At 41.8% G+C, this 19,630-nt stretch overlaps 1 protein-coding gene across 1 annotated transcript in view; it reads left to right on the top strand.

The window, feature by feature from the left end:
- TG (thyroglobulin) overlaps positions 1 to 19,630 on the top strand; it is a 156,433-nt gene that overhangs the window by 18,358 nt on the left and 118,445 nt on the right. Inside the window, exons 10-20 of the mRNA XM_086466043.1 lie at positions 211 to 798; positions 1,989 to 2,231; positions 2,569 to 2,706; positions 3,244 to 3,321; positions 3,760 to 3,872; positions 4,563 to 4,674; positions 6,180 to 6,380; positions 10,367 to 10,576; positions 12,727 to 12,881; positions 13,374 to 13,530; positions 17,688 to 17,882. Of these exons, the coding sequence (XP_086322169.1) occupies positions 211 to 798; positions 1,989 to 2,231; positions 2,569 to 2,706; positions 3,244 to 3,321; positions 3,760 to 3,872; positions 4,563 to 4,674; positions 6,180 to 6,380; positions 10,367 to 10,576; positions 12,727 to 12,881; positions 13,374 to 13,530; positions 17,688 to 17,882 (2,190 nt within the window). The remainder of the gene's footprint in view (positions 1 to 210; positions 799 to 1,988; positions 2,232 to 2,568; positions 2,707 to 3,243; positions 3,322 to 3,759; positions 3,873 to 4,562; positions 4,675 to 6,179; positions 6,381 to 10,366; positions 10,577 to 12,726; positions 12,882 to 13,373; positions 13,531 to 17,687; positions 17,883 to 19,630) is intronic.

Genomic DNA, 19,630 nt, shown 5'->3' with positions numbered 1-19,630 from the left:
GTGCTCACATACCTTTGGAAATCTTACCCTGGTTCAGCACGGGGGCTTAACAGCATTAGTCCTCTTAATAACAGGCCAGAAATGTTGTTGTTAGTATTGGGATAAGTGACCAAGTTTTAGTAATGATCCTTATAGTACCAGGGGGTAGGGGGTATTGTATATCTTCAGTGCATTCATAAGACATGCTATGCATGTTTTTATTTTCCCCAGGCCCAAGTGCTTGCCAAGTAACAGCTGGTCAGGAGTTTCTAAAGGCTGTGAAACTCCTGTTGTCAGATCCAGGCGCTCTGTCTCAGCTCTCCAGCGTCTACCTCCCACAGTGCGATGCTGATGGTGCCTGGAGGCAGGTGCAGTGCAGCGGCCCTCCTGAGCAAGCCTTTGAGTGGTACGAAAGGTGGATTGCAGAGAACGGTGAAGGCAAACCCCTGCCCGTTGCTAATCTGTTGAACATCATAACTGGATATAAAGAGGCATCCTCCAAAGGCTTTGCAGCTTTTGTTAAAGCTTTGTATGAGGCTGGGCACCAGAATGTCTTCCCAGCGTTCACCACGTATTCGTCCTTCGCTGATCTCCCACGCGAAGTGCTGGAAGGAAATGTGACCTATGCATCTGAGAACGTTTTGCTGGATCCCTATGTGTTCTGGCAGCTTCTGAATGATCAGCTGGCTTATTACCCAGGACCCTATACTGATTTCAGCGCTCCATTAAGCCACTTTGAACTCCGTGATTGTTGGTGTGTTGATAGCAAAGGAGAAGAGCTGCAAGGAACAAAGACAGAAGTAAACCAGGTCCCAATGTGTAAGTAACAGAATTTCTGGCACATAAGTAGCAGTGTTTCTGGTCTTTGCTTTCATGCCACAAAAGGAAAGTGTTTTCAATTGCTGTGAAGTAGGAGACTTGTCGGAAAGATCGCCAATACTGCTGTTGTCACTGGGCACCAGAGGTGGGGTAACTAATTTTTGGTAAATAAGTGGTCTCTTAGCTTTGGGAATAAGGAGGAATAACATTCCATATCAAGTTTGTGTAGATTTTATAATTTGGAATTTGGACATACAGTACTTTTGCAGAAGATACTTAGCCAGGGGGCAAAGGACACTTTGAAGTTAGAAACAGTGTGTGAAGAGTTGTATGGAAAACTCATGATTGTGTAATCAAGAATGCCTTAAAATGAGGCAAGAGGAATTTTCTTTACTCTTTCTTACGACTCAGTCAAGACTAACAGATATCCCCTAGAAGTCACTAGGAGAAGAGTGAGGCCAGCACTGAAGTTTGGTAAGCCCTCTGTCGAGACACCTTCACCAAAGCTGTTGGGCCCTCTTTGGGGTTACTTCAGCAGATGACCTATATTATAAATGTGGTCACTAAAACCATTCTTATCACACAGTAATTTTCCGTGTGGGAGGAAGAGACAGGATGATAAGTGGCAAACTTCCAAATGGGCAAGGAATGCCGGAGATTCCGGTTCTGTGGGCAGATGGGAAAGAAGGGGGACGAAGCAGATTAGCAGAGAGTTACTTTAGTGGAGAAGCTTTCACTGAGCTGGTTCGGTGTGTTGAACTGCCATTTCTGAGTCAGTAGATGTATGGAGAGGACAGGTCAAGTGTCAGCTGCCTCTCTAGACCCAAAGGATATACCTTCATTTTCCTTTCTCAGTCTCTTCTGATTATCCAATTTTTAATGACAGCAACTGAGGGACAGTTCTGCAGAGACATATTGGCTCTGTTTATAACCGATGAGGAGGAGGTAACTTAAAATCATCAAGGCTTTGGCCTGGGACTTGGAGAATGTTTGGGTAATTCCTGGTACTCTTGCTGTTATATTGCTGGGCATTGACAAGTTTCTTTTGCTTGCTTGCTTCGTTATGCAATTCAAAATCAAGTGAGTGCAAAAGGAAACAGAAGATGCTAAGTAAAAGACCAGCTAGTTTTCACATGCTAATCTCTGCTGGATTTGGATGAAGGACACTAATATACCCTCTGGTTCTACAGGTCCTGGTATATGTGAAGGTGTTAAGCGGGAAGCCATGAAATTTATGGAGGAGGCGGAGCAGCTCATCCTAGCGTCAAATCGTTCCCACTTCGCTTTTGGAGAGAGCTTCTTGATGGCAAAGGGAATACAGCTCACAGATAATGACCTCCTCCGTTCTGCTCGGCCCTATGAGTCAGAGGTGGTGGTCTCTGAGAAGCTGTTATCGGGCAGTGACTATGCTCTCCAGCTGGCTGCATGGTCGGGTAGGTGAAAGAGAGATGGGAGCTTAATTAAATGGATTAATGCCCAGAATCTGTGCTAGAGTTCCCTATGTCAAATTCAACTTTGATGAAAAACAGGTGCAACTCAGCAGGTATAATTAATCAGTGTAATTAACCTGCCAACCCAAGAGCTGATTTCAGTTGTCTTATGTGTACAACACGATGCATATATAAGATCTGGACACTTACCAGCCTTTACATACTTGCAACACTTGTTAATTTGCCTTCTGAAGTACAGGGAACATTCAGGTGTTTGCAAATGTGGTTTAAAATATCTTGCATTGACCACTAATAGCTTTCTTTTACTTATCTTTTATAGTCTTGCATTTCTACTGGCGGAGTCACTTTAGTTCAAAACGTTCTGCTGGGGAACCAATGCAGCTGGGATTTCTCCCTTACATCCCCCAGTGTGATGGCCTGGGAAACTGGGAGCCAACCCAATGCTATGAGAGCACAGGTAAGCAATTGCTGAACAAAGAAAAGCTAAGCAGGATTTTAAGAAAAAAATGGAAAACCTGTATTCTTGTAGCCAGACTGAAGAGATGTGGTCTACAAGACGGGTTTAAAATTGACAGGAGTGAGGGAGTCAAGTGGCAGCCCACTGGGGCTCAAAAATCAGTTCAGTTGCTCGCTGCTAGCAGTGCTCCTCAGGGGCCAGTTCAGGGGCTGGTATTGCTCGATGCCTTCATTAATGACAGGACGATGAGATGGAGCACACTCTCAGCAAGTTTGTGGATGATACTCAACTGCTGGGAGTAGATGATACACTGCAGGATAGGGCTGCAACGGAAGAGTCTCACCAGAGCTGCTACATTTCCATTCTCAACACTGCTCTCAGGTGTGGTCTACTTATCTCTGGATAGTAGAGTTCCCTGTGACTTAGATTTACTGACCACTTTCTATAGCGCTGCTGAGGATGAAAAGCTTCCCAGTACACAACAAAGCATGCTGCAGTAGCACATGTAAAATAAAGTTACTTTTCTTCCCTGGCCAGGTCATTGCTGGTGCGTGGATGAGAGAGGACGTTACGTCGTGGATTCCTTAGTCTCGCGCTCAGCAGAACTTCCCAAATGTCAGTTGGTTTTTCTTCGTAAATATTTGTCTTTACCTGTTCTTAGAAATTTTGGTATTTATTGAAAATTCTGGTATGATTTACATGAAGCAAGGCCTGATTCTAACCATCGCAAGAAAAGAAAAAGGAGTTTTATGCTTTGCTAATTCATTTAATTTCACTGTGTGTGATTTTGGCTGGCGTGATTTGGGAATGGACCCTCTACTGTTGGAGGCCCTACTTGAGCAGGGGGGTTGGACCACTTGTTCAGCCAGATGTCTCCAGAGGTCCCTTCCAGCCTCAACGATCCTGTGATTCTGTGGCTATCAAACACCAATTGGGAATTCCCTGCCTGAGGCTGTATCAGAGCCTAACGGAGACGTGTGAAGGAGCTGGGGTTTTCTCTAGCTTAGGTTTGAGAACTCGATTTTAACAGGCATGTATGTTTGCCTCTTACAGGCCAGACATCGTGTCAGCGATCTCGAACCAATGCCTTAATTTCCAGCTGGAGACGGAGTGGTTCACAGCTGGATGCCTCTACAGCTGACCTGTTCGTCCCCTACTGCCTTGAGGTGATTTAACATGACTGAGGAAGAAACAAAACATCCGCAGTTTTGCTTGAATCATGCCAGAGGCCCATAGTGTCAGTCTATGCTCCTTAAGCATTTCTTGTGCCTTCCTATTAACCTGAAAGAAAAGGGTAAGACAAAACTAACAGTGGGCATTGCCCTGCATAAGGCAGAATTTCAAGAGTTTTGAGATGAATACTGGGAAATTCTGTCCCTGCCTATGCTTCCCTCCTACAGTGCGTGTCTGCCTAGTCCTTTTGCAGGGTTGCGCTTAAAAGGCACCACTGAATTGACTGACATTTGGGGGACCCTTTCTTCCTAAGCTGTGAGAGAGCGCCAGGGTGAGAGGGAGTTGGATGCAGGTGTCCCAAAATAGGTTCCATGATGCTCTCAAAATATAGGATAGCAGGGTACAGCCCTGAAATGGGCAAGGAAGAGACGTTTCAAACCAAGATTATACCAGAACTTCAGCTCAGTGGGCTTTCAGTCTGCATACTGCTTCTCTCTGGGCCTGGTCTGTGTATTAAATTAGGCAGGCTATATTTTAATATTTTGTGTTTGTTTTCAATATGTTGCATTAATGGACATATGTAAATATACTAAAATATTTTAACCAACCTTTGGGGTATGGATTGTGGCACGTCTGTATTAGTAAACATTGCTCTGCAATGACCTGTAATTGGTTCTTTGTAGAGAGGAGAATACGCTGTGGTACAGAGATCCAACACAGATATTTGGTGTGTAGATCCTGTGTCAGGAGAAGTATTTCAGCGCGGCAGCAAAGATTTGGATGGCAATCCTGAGTGTGAGTAATGCTTTACCCACAGCCTGTGACGCTAGTGGCAATGCCTCATGCTTTGCAGCATATGTACTTTCCTTTTCAGAATGATGCCCGTGCAACACAGGGGTCTTACGATGTAATTCCTCAGTGATATGGTACATAAAAACACATCAGCCTTGAAAGGATATCTGAAAATAGTTATCCTTTACTTGTGTAACATCAGGAACAAACCAGTCTAGACAAACTGTTGCACAGGCTTCTGTGCATTTTTTTTACCTTCTGTTTCTTACCACATAGAAAAATTCTTCGGGCTCATGGGTGGGTTTTCTAAGGCAGTGAATCCTGAACTGTGGGAGCTGGGCCACGTGCAGTCAGTGAGTCCATTTTACGTGGTCCACAACCACTCCTTGGAATGCAATTAGATCTATAATACCTTTTTACTGGTTTCAAATAAAGACAGAAGATTGTTGAAGTCTCACAGGAGATCGCTGATTCAACAAGTTGAAGAATCCCTGCTCATAGGAATTGAGATGCTCTATTGGAATGCCGTGTGCTGGCTCTGCTCTGCTGAACAGTACAGGCAGCCCAAGAGCCTACAGTTCTGCCGTGCTTGTTTCTTCAGGCCTTTAACTAGTGATTTTCTGCTTGCCATCTCCCATAGGAAATTTCGGAGAATAATCTTCTGTCTTCAGGCAAACCTTCTCCCATAACGTCTGTAACGGAGTAGATTACTTGGGATAGGATAGTGAGTTAGATAGTACTTTCACCTGACCCAGCAAGTCTGCTTTCTTTTCCTTATGTATGGGCTGGTGAATGAAGTGCATGAAGATGGGCAGCAGGCCTGATGAGGGATAGGTAACTGCACATTCACTGGGGAATTAGTTGTGTGGCAGTTCGTTACACAGGTTTACAAGCTTACTCTGACACTTGCAGATAAAAAAACTTAGTAAGAAGCAACTCTGTCTCAAGTTGAATTGAACTTTTTGGATCTTCTTGTCAGGGGGTGGTTCTGCACGCTCATGTCCCTGTTTGGTTTGTTTGCGGGAGACCATAAATGTTGCTATTTCATGGTTGGGGTATTTTTTCCAGTTTTGAAGGTATAAACCTTCGACATTTTGACTATTTTAAAATGTAAGTAAACGTATTACTACATTTAAAATGACCTTGGTCAAAAATTCTTACTAAAAAGATTATTTTTATTAAAAAAAAATTAAATATCAAGAGCTAAATGATACACTATCAAATTCATGGCAAAAAAAGGTGTAAATGAGAACTACATATAATTTTTTTTTTCAACTCTCCTATTGATGCAAATCCATGTAACTTGTACTTTAATCTTTAGAAAAAATGTGTTTTTTCTAGTGGAAGTAAAATTCTCTGTTTCTGTGATGATTCAAATTATTTATGGTTTCGTGATCACTCATCTTTCTTCCTTCTAATAAAACAGGCTGAAAGCACTGCTGTTGAAGTCTTTAGGACAGTTTGTTGTCCTCTGTTATGTATCTTGCAATGAATTTCTGTCTTTAAAGGTCCTAGTTTCTGTAATATGCTGAAGTCTAAAACTAGTTTACGAGAAGCTGGGAAAGGCTACGTCCCGCAATGTGAAGGGGACAGCGGGACTTTTTCACCCGTGCAGTGCAGCCAGGATCAAGAGAGCTGCTGGTGCGTCTTTGACAATGGAGAAGAGGTGTCAGGGACACGAGTAAACGGAGGAAGACCTGCATGTGCAAGTGAGTTCTTGCTTGAGGCATGCTGCTTCTGAGCAAATCCGGGTCTGGAACTTGACCAGGATCCTAACTTTTTCCAGTATTTAGTTGTATTTAGTCATCTTTGTTCAGACCTTCACAGAGACTTTTGCTCAAGCGGTGTCCTTATCTTTGTTTTAGAGCATGTTTCAGACCTACCTGGGCTCTATGTCCAGTTTTCTTCAAATGCTTTGTCAGGGGAAAGGAGAAGTGAATGGATCTTTGACTTTTCCTTATTCCTAAAGTCAGTTAAATCAAAGCAGCTGAGATATAAATTTTATCTAAAAAGTCAATCTGAATGGCTTGCTGCAAACGAGAACCTGTTTCTGCCTGAGATGGTTCTGGGATTAAAAGCCATTTAACTGACTAAAATAAAATTTGAAAAATGAGTGCTTCTGCCATTCCTACTCTTGGCTTGTGACCAGAGTTGTGAAAAGGATGTGCCAAAACACTACATATTCACAGAGTATTTCCTGCATAACCAGAACTGTGAAGCGCTGGAATTCACTCACGATTTCCAGTGAGATGTCCAAATGGGAGACATTTGGATAAATTTAATTTGCTATGACCTTTATACATCTTCCCATCACTGAAGTGAAGCAAAACAAATTAAACTTTCTACAGGGCTATGCTCCAAAGTGTAATGATTGGTGGAAACTAGAGATGTAAAACCAAAACCTTCAACTACTGCCTGCAGGATGCTACTCTTTCCATAGTTCTTTTGTGTTTTTTTTTTTTTTTAAATGAAAGCTGTTGGTAGGTTTAGGAAAATGAAACGACGTGATAAGTAATTGCTTTGGTTTTCTTTTATGATTCTGCTGTATAAAGAGCAACACATGCTCACCAACCAAATACCTGATTGCGTCAGCCCAACTGCCTGCAAGGCATTTTAATCAACTAGATAGCTCCTCAGCCAGCTTGGCAATCACCACGACCATCATTTCCTTTAAACTGCCTTGTACCAACGGAGAGCTGTGCAGACAGGATTGTATGACAAGTCACAAGGAGACTCCAGGGTTGTGTCTGCCCCGTGCATTGTGGTGTTTTGTGGAGATGCCCAACCGAGCTCTGAAGAGATGAGCTCCAGAGCTTGGGTGGCGTAGCCACGTGAGCATGGCAGTCCAATACAGGTTTCCAGCTCTTCAGGGAAGCAAAGCTGATCAGTCTAACAAGTACAGTGCTGCTGCCATCCTGCTGTCAGGTTATGGGCTAGTATCTCTGTGGGACACGGAGCTGTGTGATATTTATTTTGTTTGGACCAGCTGGAAGAACGCAGCATGACACCCGGCACTCAGCAGTATGTATAGACGTTCCCATAGACTCTGGAGGTGAACAGGGAAAAGTGGAAGTGTTTCTAGTAGGCCAGAGAAAAGTCAGAACTAGTTGTAAATGTTAAGTCCTTGATATCTCTCTCCTTCTCTCCGTGAAAGTTCATTTTCTAGATTTCCCCCTAAATTCTAAGGGAATTTATGGAATAAGTTCGAAGGAGGGTGTAGGATTACCCCGAGGTATGCCTTTAAAATGGTTTTACATTTTGCATGCACATCTGATGTTTCTTGGGATCCTGTAATGCTGTACTTTTCCTAGAGCAAATAGTGACTGGATGATTAATGACCTTTCTTTTTTAAAAGACTGAGCTGAGAGAGAGAACTGCTTTGAAAATATAGTGGAAACCTGGCTTTTCTGAAAGGCTGTTGTTGGGTTTTTTTTTGTTATTTTCTGCATAGAAATACCATTAAAATAATCTTTAATGATTTTCCTGGATTTTGAAATAGCAATGGAACTTTTTCATGCTAAACAACTTAGATATTGTGTAAGAATAGAGAAGCAAAAGGTATTTTTTTCCTCAGTCTATCCAGCCTTATATCTCTAGTCCTGGGAACTACTAATAATTGTTCAGGAGAAAGAGAAAGGGGTACTATCTCACTATCTTGGAGATCTTGTCTATCAGCAAAAGAAGTTGTTGTGGTGGGAAAATATGATAAACTTGTCCTCCAACATCAGAACAGACAGCTGTAAACAGCAAGTAATAACTTCACAGTGCCCAGTGCATGCAATGAGGTTTTCATTAGCTTAATCATTTCCATCAGAGGTAGAATCCAACTTTTTCTAGTTGACATGCGCTGGAGAGATGATGCCAAGTATCCTAGCAGTCCTCACATGCATCTCCCATCCTTATGCCCACTTTCCACAGCTCTGAGTAGAAATAGAGAAGAGAAAGGCTTCCAGAGAAGGTCCTGGAGGCACTAATATCCTTATGGAAATGTTTAGAAACACCTGTGAAAGAAGTGTCAATATTCAACTGGATTCAGATTCACTACTATAGGACCAAAAAATTGGGGCAGAAATAGAAAAATGACAAAATGGTGCAGGCTTGATAACGACAGTAAATGAGATGACATCTGTAGAGGGATAAATGAACAGATTACTGATCGTGAACGGAAATGTGTGAACCCCACGAGGAAACCATCCATCACTTACGTTTTGGGGGCTGGTTATTTCCCTGGTTCATGCACCAACTCTCATTGGAACAGACAGTAAAAGACTGTAGGAGCATACAGCTGAGACTGGGTTTGCTGGGTATAGAAATGTGTCAGAGCAATAGAGACGGCAGACTGATTTTTCTATACTTTGTATAAAGAGATATTAATATAATTTATACGTAAAGGTGGATGTACTTTACATCAGTCAGGATAAATATTACTATCTGTTTGGTTCTAAACTCTCAGGAGGTTTATTAAAAGTTTGTTAAGCAAGGATGCCAGGTTTCCACCTTTACTGAAAAAGACTGAATATAGAGTCAATGAGTGAAGAGACGGAATGTAGTGGCCCCATTTACAGAGTTATTGCAGAAAAGATGCTATAAAGGAGATTGGGAAAAAAAATGCATTTGGCAATTCAGAGAGACAGATATGAAATCCTTTTCTTTTGGCATTGAAACGCTCAGGGTTGGAAAACAAAGCCGTACTCTGCATGCTGCATCCCAGATTCATCCCGCAATGTTTTAAGCTCTAACCAAAGTGGCTGCTGAGTTAAGGAATTAATCTTCATATCTGCATCAGGAGGGGAGAGAGAGGCTGCTCAGACCTGAACTATCAGCAGTGTTTGCCTTCCTCCAGGGACTAGGGAGTTTGGGACTGATCTGAGCACTGCTGTTTGGAAATTGATCTAAACATAGATCACCAAGCAAGTGAATTGTATGAGAACATCTTTGTCGTTATATTGATTTCTAAGTGAGGGAGTTGTTTTTTCTTCCTATGTATTGTAGCTCTAGAACTCAGAAGTGTTTAGTTATTACTAGATATATTCGGTAATTCAGTTGGGATTTGGCTAATATTGGGTGAAGCTGTTGGTTTGTACTGGTTAGTAGAAGTTGATGATCATTGTAGTTAGCCTGATATAATAGCCTGTTACTGTGGGCTGGCAGAGTTGAAATGACTGTATTGATGCAGACTGAGTTGATAGGGTAAACTTTGTGCGCCAACTCCAAGTCTATATACTATTGTTAATGACCTGCTGGGTCACCAGAAACATCCTGGTGGTGTTGGAGATGCCAGTCATGAGCTCCTGATCTTAAAGATTTCAAACTTGACTCTAAAGAGAATTGAGATTTTTTTTGTTGTTTGGCCCTGCCTGTTTGCACTGGATATCTTTTGAAAAGATTTGTTCTGCTGATGGTTAGAAACCTCCTTCTCATTTCCTGCTCAAATTTATTCATGACTGTTTTAAACTTATCTGTTCTTAGAAACCATGCACGTAACTTTCTGGACCCAATACATTACCCATCAAAGTCAGTATGTGTCTTTTCATCAGCTTTAGTAAAATGAACCATGCTGACATCAAACCAGATCCAAGTTGAGATGAGTGGGTGCTGTCTAGGTTTTCTCTGTCAATATGAGGGTTTTGTGGACTTTTTACTAGAAGTGCTTCATAGTGTGCTTCTAAATGTGCCCTTTCTTGTGTGCCTGAAGGTCCGCAGTGTGCTCTGCCATTCGGTGCCTCATCTATTCTCAACGGAGCCGTATTTTGTGACAACATTTCTGGGCAAGCTTCAAGCATTCAGCAGTGCCGGCTGGTGTGTCGCCGGGGCTTCCACAGTGCCTCTTCCAGCGTGTCGTTTCAGTGTGATGTGCAACAGCATCGATGGGTCTCAGCTGCCCCACTCTACCAGGCCTGCCAGAGTATGTCTGAACTGCCGTGGGTTGGGAAGGGTGTGCAGCAGTGTAAATAGACGTACAAAAATCCTCTTCTGAATGACAGTAACAGAACACAACAGTTATATGGGAGCTGCTACTTTAAGGTGCAGTAGATTAGTCCTGTCTTCTGCCATCTTCATCTCTCTCTCAGCTGGCTCCTATGACAGAAACAGTCCCACTTTTCTGTGATAATACAGCTATAAATAGTTATTCAATCTATATGCAGATTTTTTTTTTGTTAGTTACAAGATGCTGGCACCATGAAGTGATTCTGATGGAATCACTTAGTCCTGGAAGAACAGATGAGCGCCAGATGTTTGAATTTGGCAGAACTTGGCTGTTTATTTGCATAATCAAGTCACCGTTACTTCTGCATCTTTTTGCAGCAGTCTGTTCTTTAGGACTATTGTTTTCTTTGTTGGCTGACTTGTGACATTTTTCAAACCGTTTTTCTTTCGGAAAAAAATGGCACTTTAAATCTTGGAAGAATTGACTGCGTATTAATATTGGCCTTTTCAATTGTTTCAAACAGAGATACATTCTGATCAAAATGGCAATTTGTAGCAGTGCTGAACTTTGAGAAATGCAGATCTTGATGCCAAGGCTGCAGCTGCTCTTCATCCCCAGAATGGGTTAAATCCCTGTATTGAGACATTTCCACTTGTACCCCAGGTCTTCTATTCCAAATGTAAATGATTTTAAAGTTTGAATTTCAGACTGAGATGTTTGTCTGTCTATAATCATGTTTGCTAGGTTTTTGTAGCATGTTTGCCTGGTGGCAGTTGAATAACTCTTTGTAAGGACAGAGAGGACTGTGTGGCAATCTGATACAAGCTGCCATTTGATGCAAACTAAGGACTTCTCCCGGTAATTTGTGTTTGAAATACAGGATAGTTTTAAGGAGAGAGAAAAAATTCCAACCCATCAGAAGGTGATTGAAAAAACTCCACCATAATGGAGAATTCACCACAACCGTAACTTGTTCCAATGGATAATTACTCCCCCTCTTAAAAATCTTATTTCCTATTCTTTATGTGTACACTTAGAGATTGTGGTTAAGTCAATTCTCAAGTACTCTCTGATAAACTAAACAGATAGAGGGCTTTGCGCCTTGCATGAAGAAGTAGGCTTTTGTATCCTCTGGTCCCTCCCACCATTCTCCTTGGAAGCTTTCCAGGCTTTCCCATTCTCCTTTGGGGTGAGGGGCAGGGAATTGTGCTCCAGCAGTGACACTTGTATGTGTTGCAGCGAGGGTCTGTAGAGGAGGTGAATGAGGGAGAGCTCTGCCACTTGTCCAGTCTGAAGGGATAAGAGCCAGCTCCATTTGGAGGTGGCATGATAGGATGACTGCTGTGCTGAATCTGAGGTAGCAAACCTTCCATGAAGCTGGGAATCAGTGTAACTCCAGTGGAGACAAGAAAGCTGCACCTTTTTTTATTCCTAGTTAAAAAATGGCTAAATAGGTTTTCATTTTGTGACTGATGAGCTCACAGATTTCCCATCAATTTGTGTGATTTGCATCACTTTGGTTTGATATCAAAAAATTGGAAGGCTGTTGTAGATGTCCACATCAACGCCATTATTATGCAATCAAATTTATTCTCTCCTAAAACTTTATTCCCAGTTAATTTGACAAGCTAGGTTTCTGAAAGCCCCTTTGAATTAGTATTAATTTCTTTAACTATTTAACCTTTTTTAATAGAACTCTCTTTATGACTGTGTCTGACAGAAGCAGAGGTTGACAGGTTAATAATTCCTGTCTTCCTGTTTCTTTTCCAAGTATTGGCATAACATCAGCTTTCATCTAGTTGTCTGGAAATTCCTATTTGTGAAGGCTTATAAAAATTGTCATTAATGATCTAGATTGTTCCTCATCCTTCTGCAAGTTACTGCTCCAGTGTAAACTATCTCTTTATTATTATATATCACCTAGCTTTTTCCCTAGTGCACAGCATGTATATTTATCAAGCGTGTACCTTGCTACTTGTTATTTACTACTGACAATTTTTTACTTTCACATAGAAATGGGGAGATGCTATTGATGCCAAATCAATGTGGTAATTTCTAAAACTAACTTTGAAAGTCAGTTTCTACATTAATGAGGCTACTAAATGCCCTTTCTACTTCATTTTTAGAACTCCAATTATTTCAGACAGTCCAAGCTCAAACACACTTTCAACTGCTACTGCCTCCTGAGAAGACTTGTAGTTCTGACTATTCTGGATTACTCCAGGCATTCCAGATATTTATTTTAGATGAGTTGAAGGCTCGTGGTTTATGTCACCTCCAGGTAACTTAAGTTCCTTATTCTCTGTTGTTGTTGGTTTGTATTTTTTTGTCTGTTTGGGGTTTTTTGCGCTAAAAAAAAATAAAATAGAAGTGATACACAAAGTAGAACTTTGCCTGTTTGAGAGAGGTGGAAGAGCAGAACATGCCATGAAATCTGTCAGCATGGGCAGCATTCTCGTATGGACGCCTGGGAAAACAGGATATTTAGTGTCACTGACCCTACATCAGCAGGTCAGCTTAATTGTAGCCATAGAAGTCATATCACATCAGTCCAATATTTATTAAAAATGTATTTTTGATAGAAGAGAACATTTTGACTATTCTTACAGTGGGTAAATGACCTGCTAAAATTACCTTTTCCTACTTCATTTTTTACAGGCCTTTCTAAAAATCTTGCTTTTGAGCATAGCACAGTGTGAATAAATAGGGAAAGGCAAGAAGTAGAAGGTTCTCAGGTTGACTAATGGTAGTTTCATTTCATTTCGAATTCGAGGTAAATGTGTTTGGAAATACCGGCTCGGTTTCTGTCTGTGACGATTCCACTGTCTATGTCGAATGCCTGAGCGTGGACCGCCTCGGGGTGAACGTCACGTGGAGGGCTCAGCTGGAAAACATCCCAGCAGCTTCTTTCCCTGACTTACATGATATTGGTAAGTTTTTATTCCTCTGATCCTTCTGTGAATTAAATCTGCTTTGCTTTTAATTGTTTTGCTCACCTACGTCTACTCTTAGGAGGCACTAACAAGGTATTATAAATGCTCATTGAAATAGTCTGTCTTTATAGCACTGGAGTTGGGTTTTTGAGCTTTTGGTGTTGATACACTTCTTTCAGGCTGTGACTGTACACAGTGGAAAGGAGTTATAATTTAATGTTTCTTTCAGGTAGGACTGCCTCTCCCAGCTTCCTTAACTGAGGTTGAAAATTACTTTATCGGGCATGAGCTGAACTGTCTCAGATGTTAATTTCCATTGGGCAGGTCCTCAGTGCTGGAAAAGATTGTGTTTCTTATGGGGTTGGACTCAGAGAAATGCAATTCACACATTGTCAAAAATATAACTAATTTCTTCCACTTCCCATACCCCACCCCCCTTTTCTATTTATTACAGTAGCTTTGACACTAAAGAATGACCCTTACTTCAGATGTCCTAGAGCAATTGTGCAGAGACCAGACTGGCAGATCTTTGCTGTGGTTTCCAAGCCAGTTAGGGGTGGTGTAAGGAACTTCTTTCAAAGCAGTCACTGTTTCCCTTTAAAATAAAGGATGTAAAAGACAAATCCCGAGTTCAGACACCCTCTGTGCCACCTTCTCTCCAGTTTTACTGCTTTGCAATGGTGTTCCCAGCACTGAATATAAATAACTCTGCCTGCACGTGTCCTTCCCTCTGACTTTGGGACTTGGAGACGTATGCCCTACAGCAGTTTTTGCCTCATTAGAACCAGGTTCAAAAGCCTTTAGGACGTAGACAGCGCTGCAGTGGTTATGTGGTTCCTGGCTTTACAGACTGTTTATGTTTACATCCATAAGGGATGTAAACAGATTATAAAGGAAACATGAATATTCAAACAGTTTGCAGAAAGTGGATCAAAGTATGAGTCTGGTTTTATATTCAACTTTATTTTTGAAACTGTTCCACTTAGACGGCATTACATTTTTGACCCTCTCCACACTGCAATTTCACCATAGTACTAAAACTGCTTTTCAGAGAATGAGTGTATGGTTTCAGAAGAGGCAGAGCAGAACCTCCTCTCTGTATACCCCTGGCACCATCAACTTCCATTCCCTTCTAAGGCAGTTTTGGGTCTTTCTGTTTGAGGCATTTTCTTGTGTATTTACACAGAGCGAGCGAATTTGCTCTCTGATTTGAAAATCTACATTACTACAATAGCTTCGTTCTTCTCCTCCCTTCTTTCTGGGTAAATGAGAAGTCTTGTCTTTTTTTTTTTTCTCCTTTAAAGTACTGAGAAAAAAATTGCTAAACAGAAGCGCAGCGTGCGTACATTCCCAATGGAGAGCCTCAACGTTCGTCAAGACTTCATTACCTTTTTTTTCTTGCAGAGATTTTCATATACTAAATTCTGAGGCTGTGCAAATCTCTTCCTGAAGGACCTTATGCCATTTGGCTTTGTAGCTTAGACCTCCACTCTAAAGTATTGAGGAACACTTGAGCAACGCTTCTCTTTTCTGGTCAACAGGCAAAAGTAGCGTGGATGATAAAAATGAGCTTTTGGTGGATGAACATATACTAAACAGTCCCCATCAGCGAGAATGGGAGACATCAATCCCTGCCCTATACAATCGATATTTTAAGCTGTGTCTTTGTGCTCTATGTTTTCCTTAAAGAAAATATAAAAAATAACTTCTTTTTCTTTCTCTTTTCTCTCATTTGGTCAATATAAACTCTACGTAACAGTATAATCCCCTTCTTGTTGAAATTAGCGTTTCATTCAACAGAAGCAAACTTTAAATCACTTTTCTTCCAACTGCACAACACAAGATGCAACAATTTGCAGGATTTTTCTGTAGATGAAAAGATGTATTGTCCCCTGAGAAGTCTAAGTCCGTAAAAGTATACCAGGCCCTGGCGAAATGCTTAGTAAGAACTTCCAGTAAATCTAACAGTGAGAGAGATGCGTAGTAGCTCGGATCGCCAAACTGTGCAGCAAATCAGGCGCAAACCCAGGGAAGCGCTATTGTGTCTGCCATGCCATAGAGCATGCTGAAGGTCGCAGGAAGCTCATCTTGGCCCAGAAGCTAGGTCACACATCAGCAGGGAAGTGTGGCCCCAAGCTGGTCAGCTGTGCTGGAAGGGCTGAACCAAGGCAGCTCGTGTAAGACTTTACCAGCGAGTCTGTGGCTGGCATGTCCATCAGGCACTGAGTTGTTCTTTGTTGAGGCAGGCCAGCATGAATCCGTCTGCTTGCAATGCATGAGCACGTATACTACAGTTAAACGCTTGTTTAACACTTGTTAAACACTTGTTATACTCTGAATGTTACATAGTGTGGTCATAGGAGGGTCACATTTAGTGACAGGGTTAAGAAATTTTCAACACAGGGAAACATTTTAGACTAAAGGATATTCAACAGACCTAAGTGGGTTCTTACTGCTTTGATTGTTTGCTTCTTTTCTACATGTGAATTCCCTTCAGCTGTCATTTCAAGGTTATTTTTAATTCTGCTACAGCTGGTCACTATACAATTCAGAAAGATATTTCCTGGAATAAAAGTCTAATCTGCTTATTCCCGCTTTCAGTTATGAGACAATTTCTGGCAAAACATTTGCAAAGTGTTGTTGGTTATGTGGTGATCTCCAGTTACTTCCTCACAAACTAAGCATCATTTTGGGCTGGGGTTGAACCAAATGAAGTGCTGTTTTGTTGATTATAGCATGTGCCAGTGCAGCAGAAGGATAGGTTGCTCAAAGCTGGAGGAAACAAGCTGAAGAATACAAGGGCACAGCTGTCAGCTTTAATGCAAGGACCGTTCACTGTAGCCTGGAAGTGTAAAAACCTCCTGTCCCTCCTCTGCAAGGAGGGGATCAACATCTACGTGACAGCAATCAGCTACGGACCAACGTTCAGGAAGAGAGGGCGCCTCCACTTTCGGTATTAAAGGTCTAGGATGATTTTGCAGAAGCAGCAGCCTATATCCGCGGTCCATTCAGCACAGGCAGGAGGGCAGTGCTGCGTTGCTGGAGCCTTGTGCCTGGCTGTGAAATTCTCTCCTCGCACAACTGAAAAGCCACCTGTGGGCTACAGCGCAGGGTTGGGAAACTCTTCACGTGAGAAGGCAGCGATACCCTCAGCTGTTTGCCTTGGACACATCCGTCACAAAATAATAACCTCTGTATAGCATGTGAGTTGTAATATTCCTCACGCTCTCTTTATGTATGTGACATCCTCCCTGTGAAAATTCAGTGTCCAAGATCGTTAGTATAGTCGCAAAACTTGAAGTATGTAGAGTGCAGAACATCCCGTTTGCTGGGTTACTGGGCTGCCCATCACCTGTAGCTACAGGAGGCCCTTCTCTTGCAAATTTGGACCAGTAAACCGCATCAACATTTCGTTCAATGTCATAAACCCTGCAGGGTTAAACAAAATGTGATAGTAAACAAAATCCGCTGGGAACACTGGTTTTGTAGTACTTCTGGTCCAGCCAAACTGGGGATTTTGCTCTTGATCTAGTGCTGAAAATTGACCTTGCCCAAGTCATCGAGAGGGAAGCTGTCTGGGCAACTAAGAATTTAGAGAGTAGGAAAGGTACTCGCTGTTTTCCAGCTTTGAACACCAGCTTCAGCAATTGTGAAGAGGGTGTCTGTTGCATATGTGGGTATGTTGAATATAAGTACTGTGATGGAAGGTGATTTTTGTTATTGTTACAGGTTCTGGCCTTCAAAAACCAATAAAATGCTGGAAAAAGAAGCAAATGATACCCATTGAAAAAAAACAGGAATAAATTAAAACTGAGTGTCAGATAATCCTGGTTTTCCTCTGCTGAATTTTTGTAACTCAGAAATCAAATTTTTTTCGCTGATGCTTTTGTTTTTAATATGCTTTTTTTTGGCGGTTTTTTTTTTTTTGGTGTTTTTTTTTGCTATTTCTTTAGTGCCCTCTCATATATTGAGATTAGGCCCTTAATCTGATAGACACTGTAGAGATTCATTCTTGTATGCTGTTTGCTAACATGCTTGTATTTCTGTATCTGCCTGTATTTTTAACTAAAAGTTCATCAGTTGCTGTGTGGTTATCCATTCCCATATTGGAAATCTCTTTCATGCCATTCTGTTTTATGTTCTCCCCTCTTTAGAAAATGCAATTGTTGGAGAAAATCTCATAGGAGCGTTTATGAAAGAGATTAAGGATGGTGGTTTTCTGCTGCATTTGGACTCCAAGCAATTCCTAGCAGATTCTTTCATTGATTTTCCCCGGGATGAAGACTTTGATCTGTCTCCGAGAGTGCAGCTAGGATGTAGAAGTGGGTTTCGAAGAACTTCATCTCCTGGTACAGCAGTCTCAAATTCACAAGGATGTGGTATGTCTCAGTTTAGCTTTCCCTTCTTTGATTTTTTTAGGAATCAGTATAAAGCTAAAGGGAGAAAATGATCAGTGAACTTGGGGTTATGATTAATATGTGAAAGGCGTGAAGCACCAACATGACTGATAAATCTGAGGAGAGATTGGAATTAGTGCTTTGCTCGATGTGGAGTCCTTGCATTGAACCAATGATTTGGAAATAGGCACCGTGGCATTGACGCTGTATAGAAGGTTTTGCAAACATTTTTGGGTTTTTTTTAGATCTTTCTGGTATTAGAAGGTCTTTCTATAAGGTAGACGATAATACGAGGATTTCACAAAGATAATGTAGCCAGTGCTTCAGATGATGATACATTACCCAGAATAGAAACCTAGATGCAGAAATGGCAAAAGTCCTGAGATTGTGAATTCCTGGGCCAAGTCCAGCCAGCTCAGATGGAAGATTTCTCAGTGCTGGCCAACACCCAGACCTGATTGCACTTCTGCCCTCTTTTCATCTTCTTGCCTTCTGTTTAGTCTGCTTCCCTGGAACGGGCTGCCTTTCTGCCAACATCCTGCTTAGGGCTGCCAAACCTGGCTATGCCTAACAGTCCTGTGTACCAGCCCACGCTGCCAAAGAGCCTTTGCCTTGCCAGCCCCGCTCTTGTTGCCATCAACATCAACCCTCCTACAGTGCAAACCTGACCACTCTTCATTGGCCCAGTTAGCCTCAGTGAGCCTGTCTTACTTATGTCAGTTTGGGAGGTATTCTCTATGCCTAGCTTTTTTTTTAGGGGGGAAACAGAGGAGGGAAGTACCACTTCTAGGTACAAGACCAACGGTACCAGGTATTGGATAAGTTTTCCAATATGGGGAATATTTTCAGGTGGGAAAACGCTGCGCAGCTTACGTTAGAGACCCTAAGAGCAAATCAAAATATATGAAAACACCTTGACTCCCTTCTTGGTATGGTGTTTCTCTTTAGGTTAGGAGAGCTTGCTAATGCCTGGGCGAGGGCTTCAAAGTAATCAGGTGATGAATCAGTTCTGAACTGCTGCAGTTTCCAGCTTGGACCTTTAAGGGTAAATTGACTGCAGTTTCTGTTCATCTCCATAGCCTGAAATGCTTCATATTTTGGTTATTTAAACACACCATTCATAAAGAAGGTTAATTCCTACTGAGAATCTGGAGTCTGTTAACAACTTGCAGTTGCTTAACAAGATGTACTGTTATGCTAATTAAAGATATCATTATCATCATTAGGTTGTGGATTCTCCTTCCCTGGAGATATTCAAAACCCTCCTGGATGCAGTGCTGTGCAACCTGCTCTAGGTGAACCTGCTTTAGCAGGGGGGTTGGACTAGATGATCTCCAGAGGTCCCTTCCAACCTCTGCCATTCTGGAATTCTGTGATTATTTGTTAATAGAGTCCATCAATTAGAGCAGAAGAACTTAGAAAGAATTGGATCTTTCTGCCAAATATTTCCTACCAGCGATAAAGGCCTCTAGGAAGCAGTGAATTAATTTACCTTGTGAGTTAGCTCATACATATTTGAATGAGCTAGCTGTAGGAAAAGTCACTCAGTAAACTAGACTTATCATAGAGATGTGGAAAGGAGACAGTTTCTGCTCTAGCTCTTGGCAGAGATTTCGTATTCTAAGAGGTCATAGTATACATGCTGCTGGACATTGGCTTGTGTATACGACCGCATATTTTATTCTAAACAGGGGATTTAG

The sequence above is a fragment of the Leptosomus discolor genome, chromosome 5 (assembly GCF_034619465.1).
Source record: "Leptosomus discolor isolate bLepDis1 chromosome 5, bLepDis1.hap2, whole genome shotgun sequence".
In the NCBI taxonomy this organism is placed as follows: Eukaryota; Metazoa; Chordata; class Aves; order Leptosomiformes; family Leptosomidae; genus Leptosomus; species Leptosomus discolor.
This window is presented reverse-complemented; position numbering and strand designations above follow the sequence as displayed.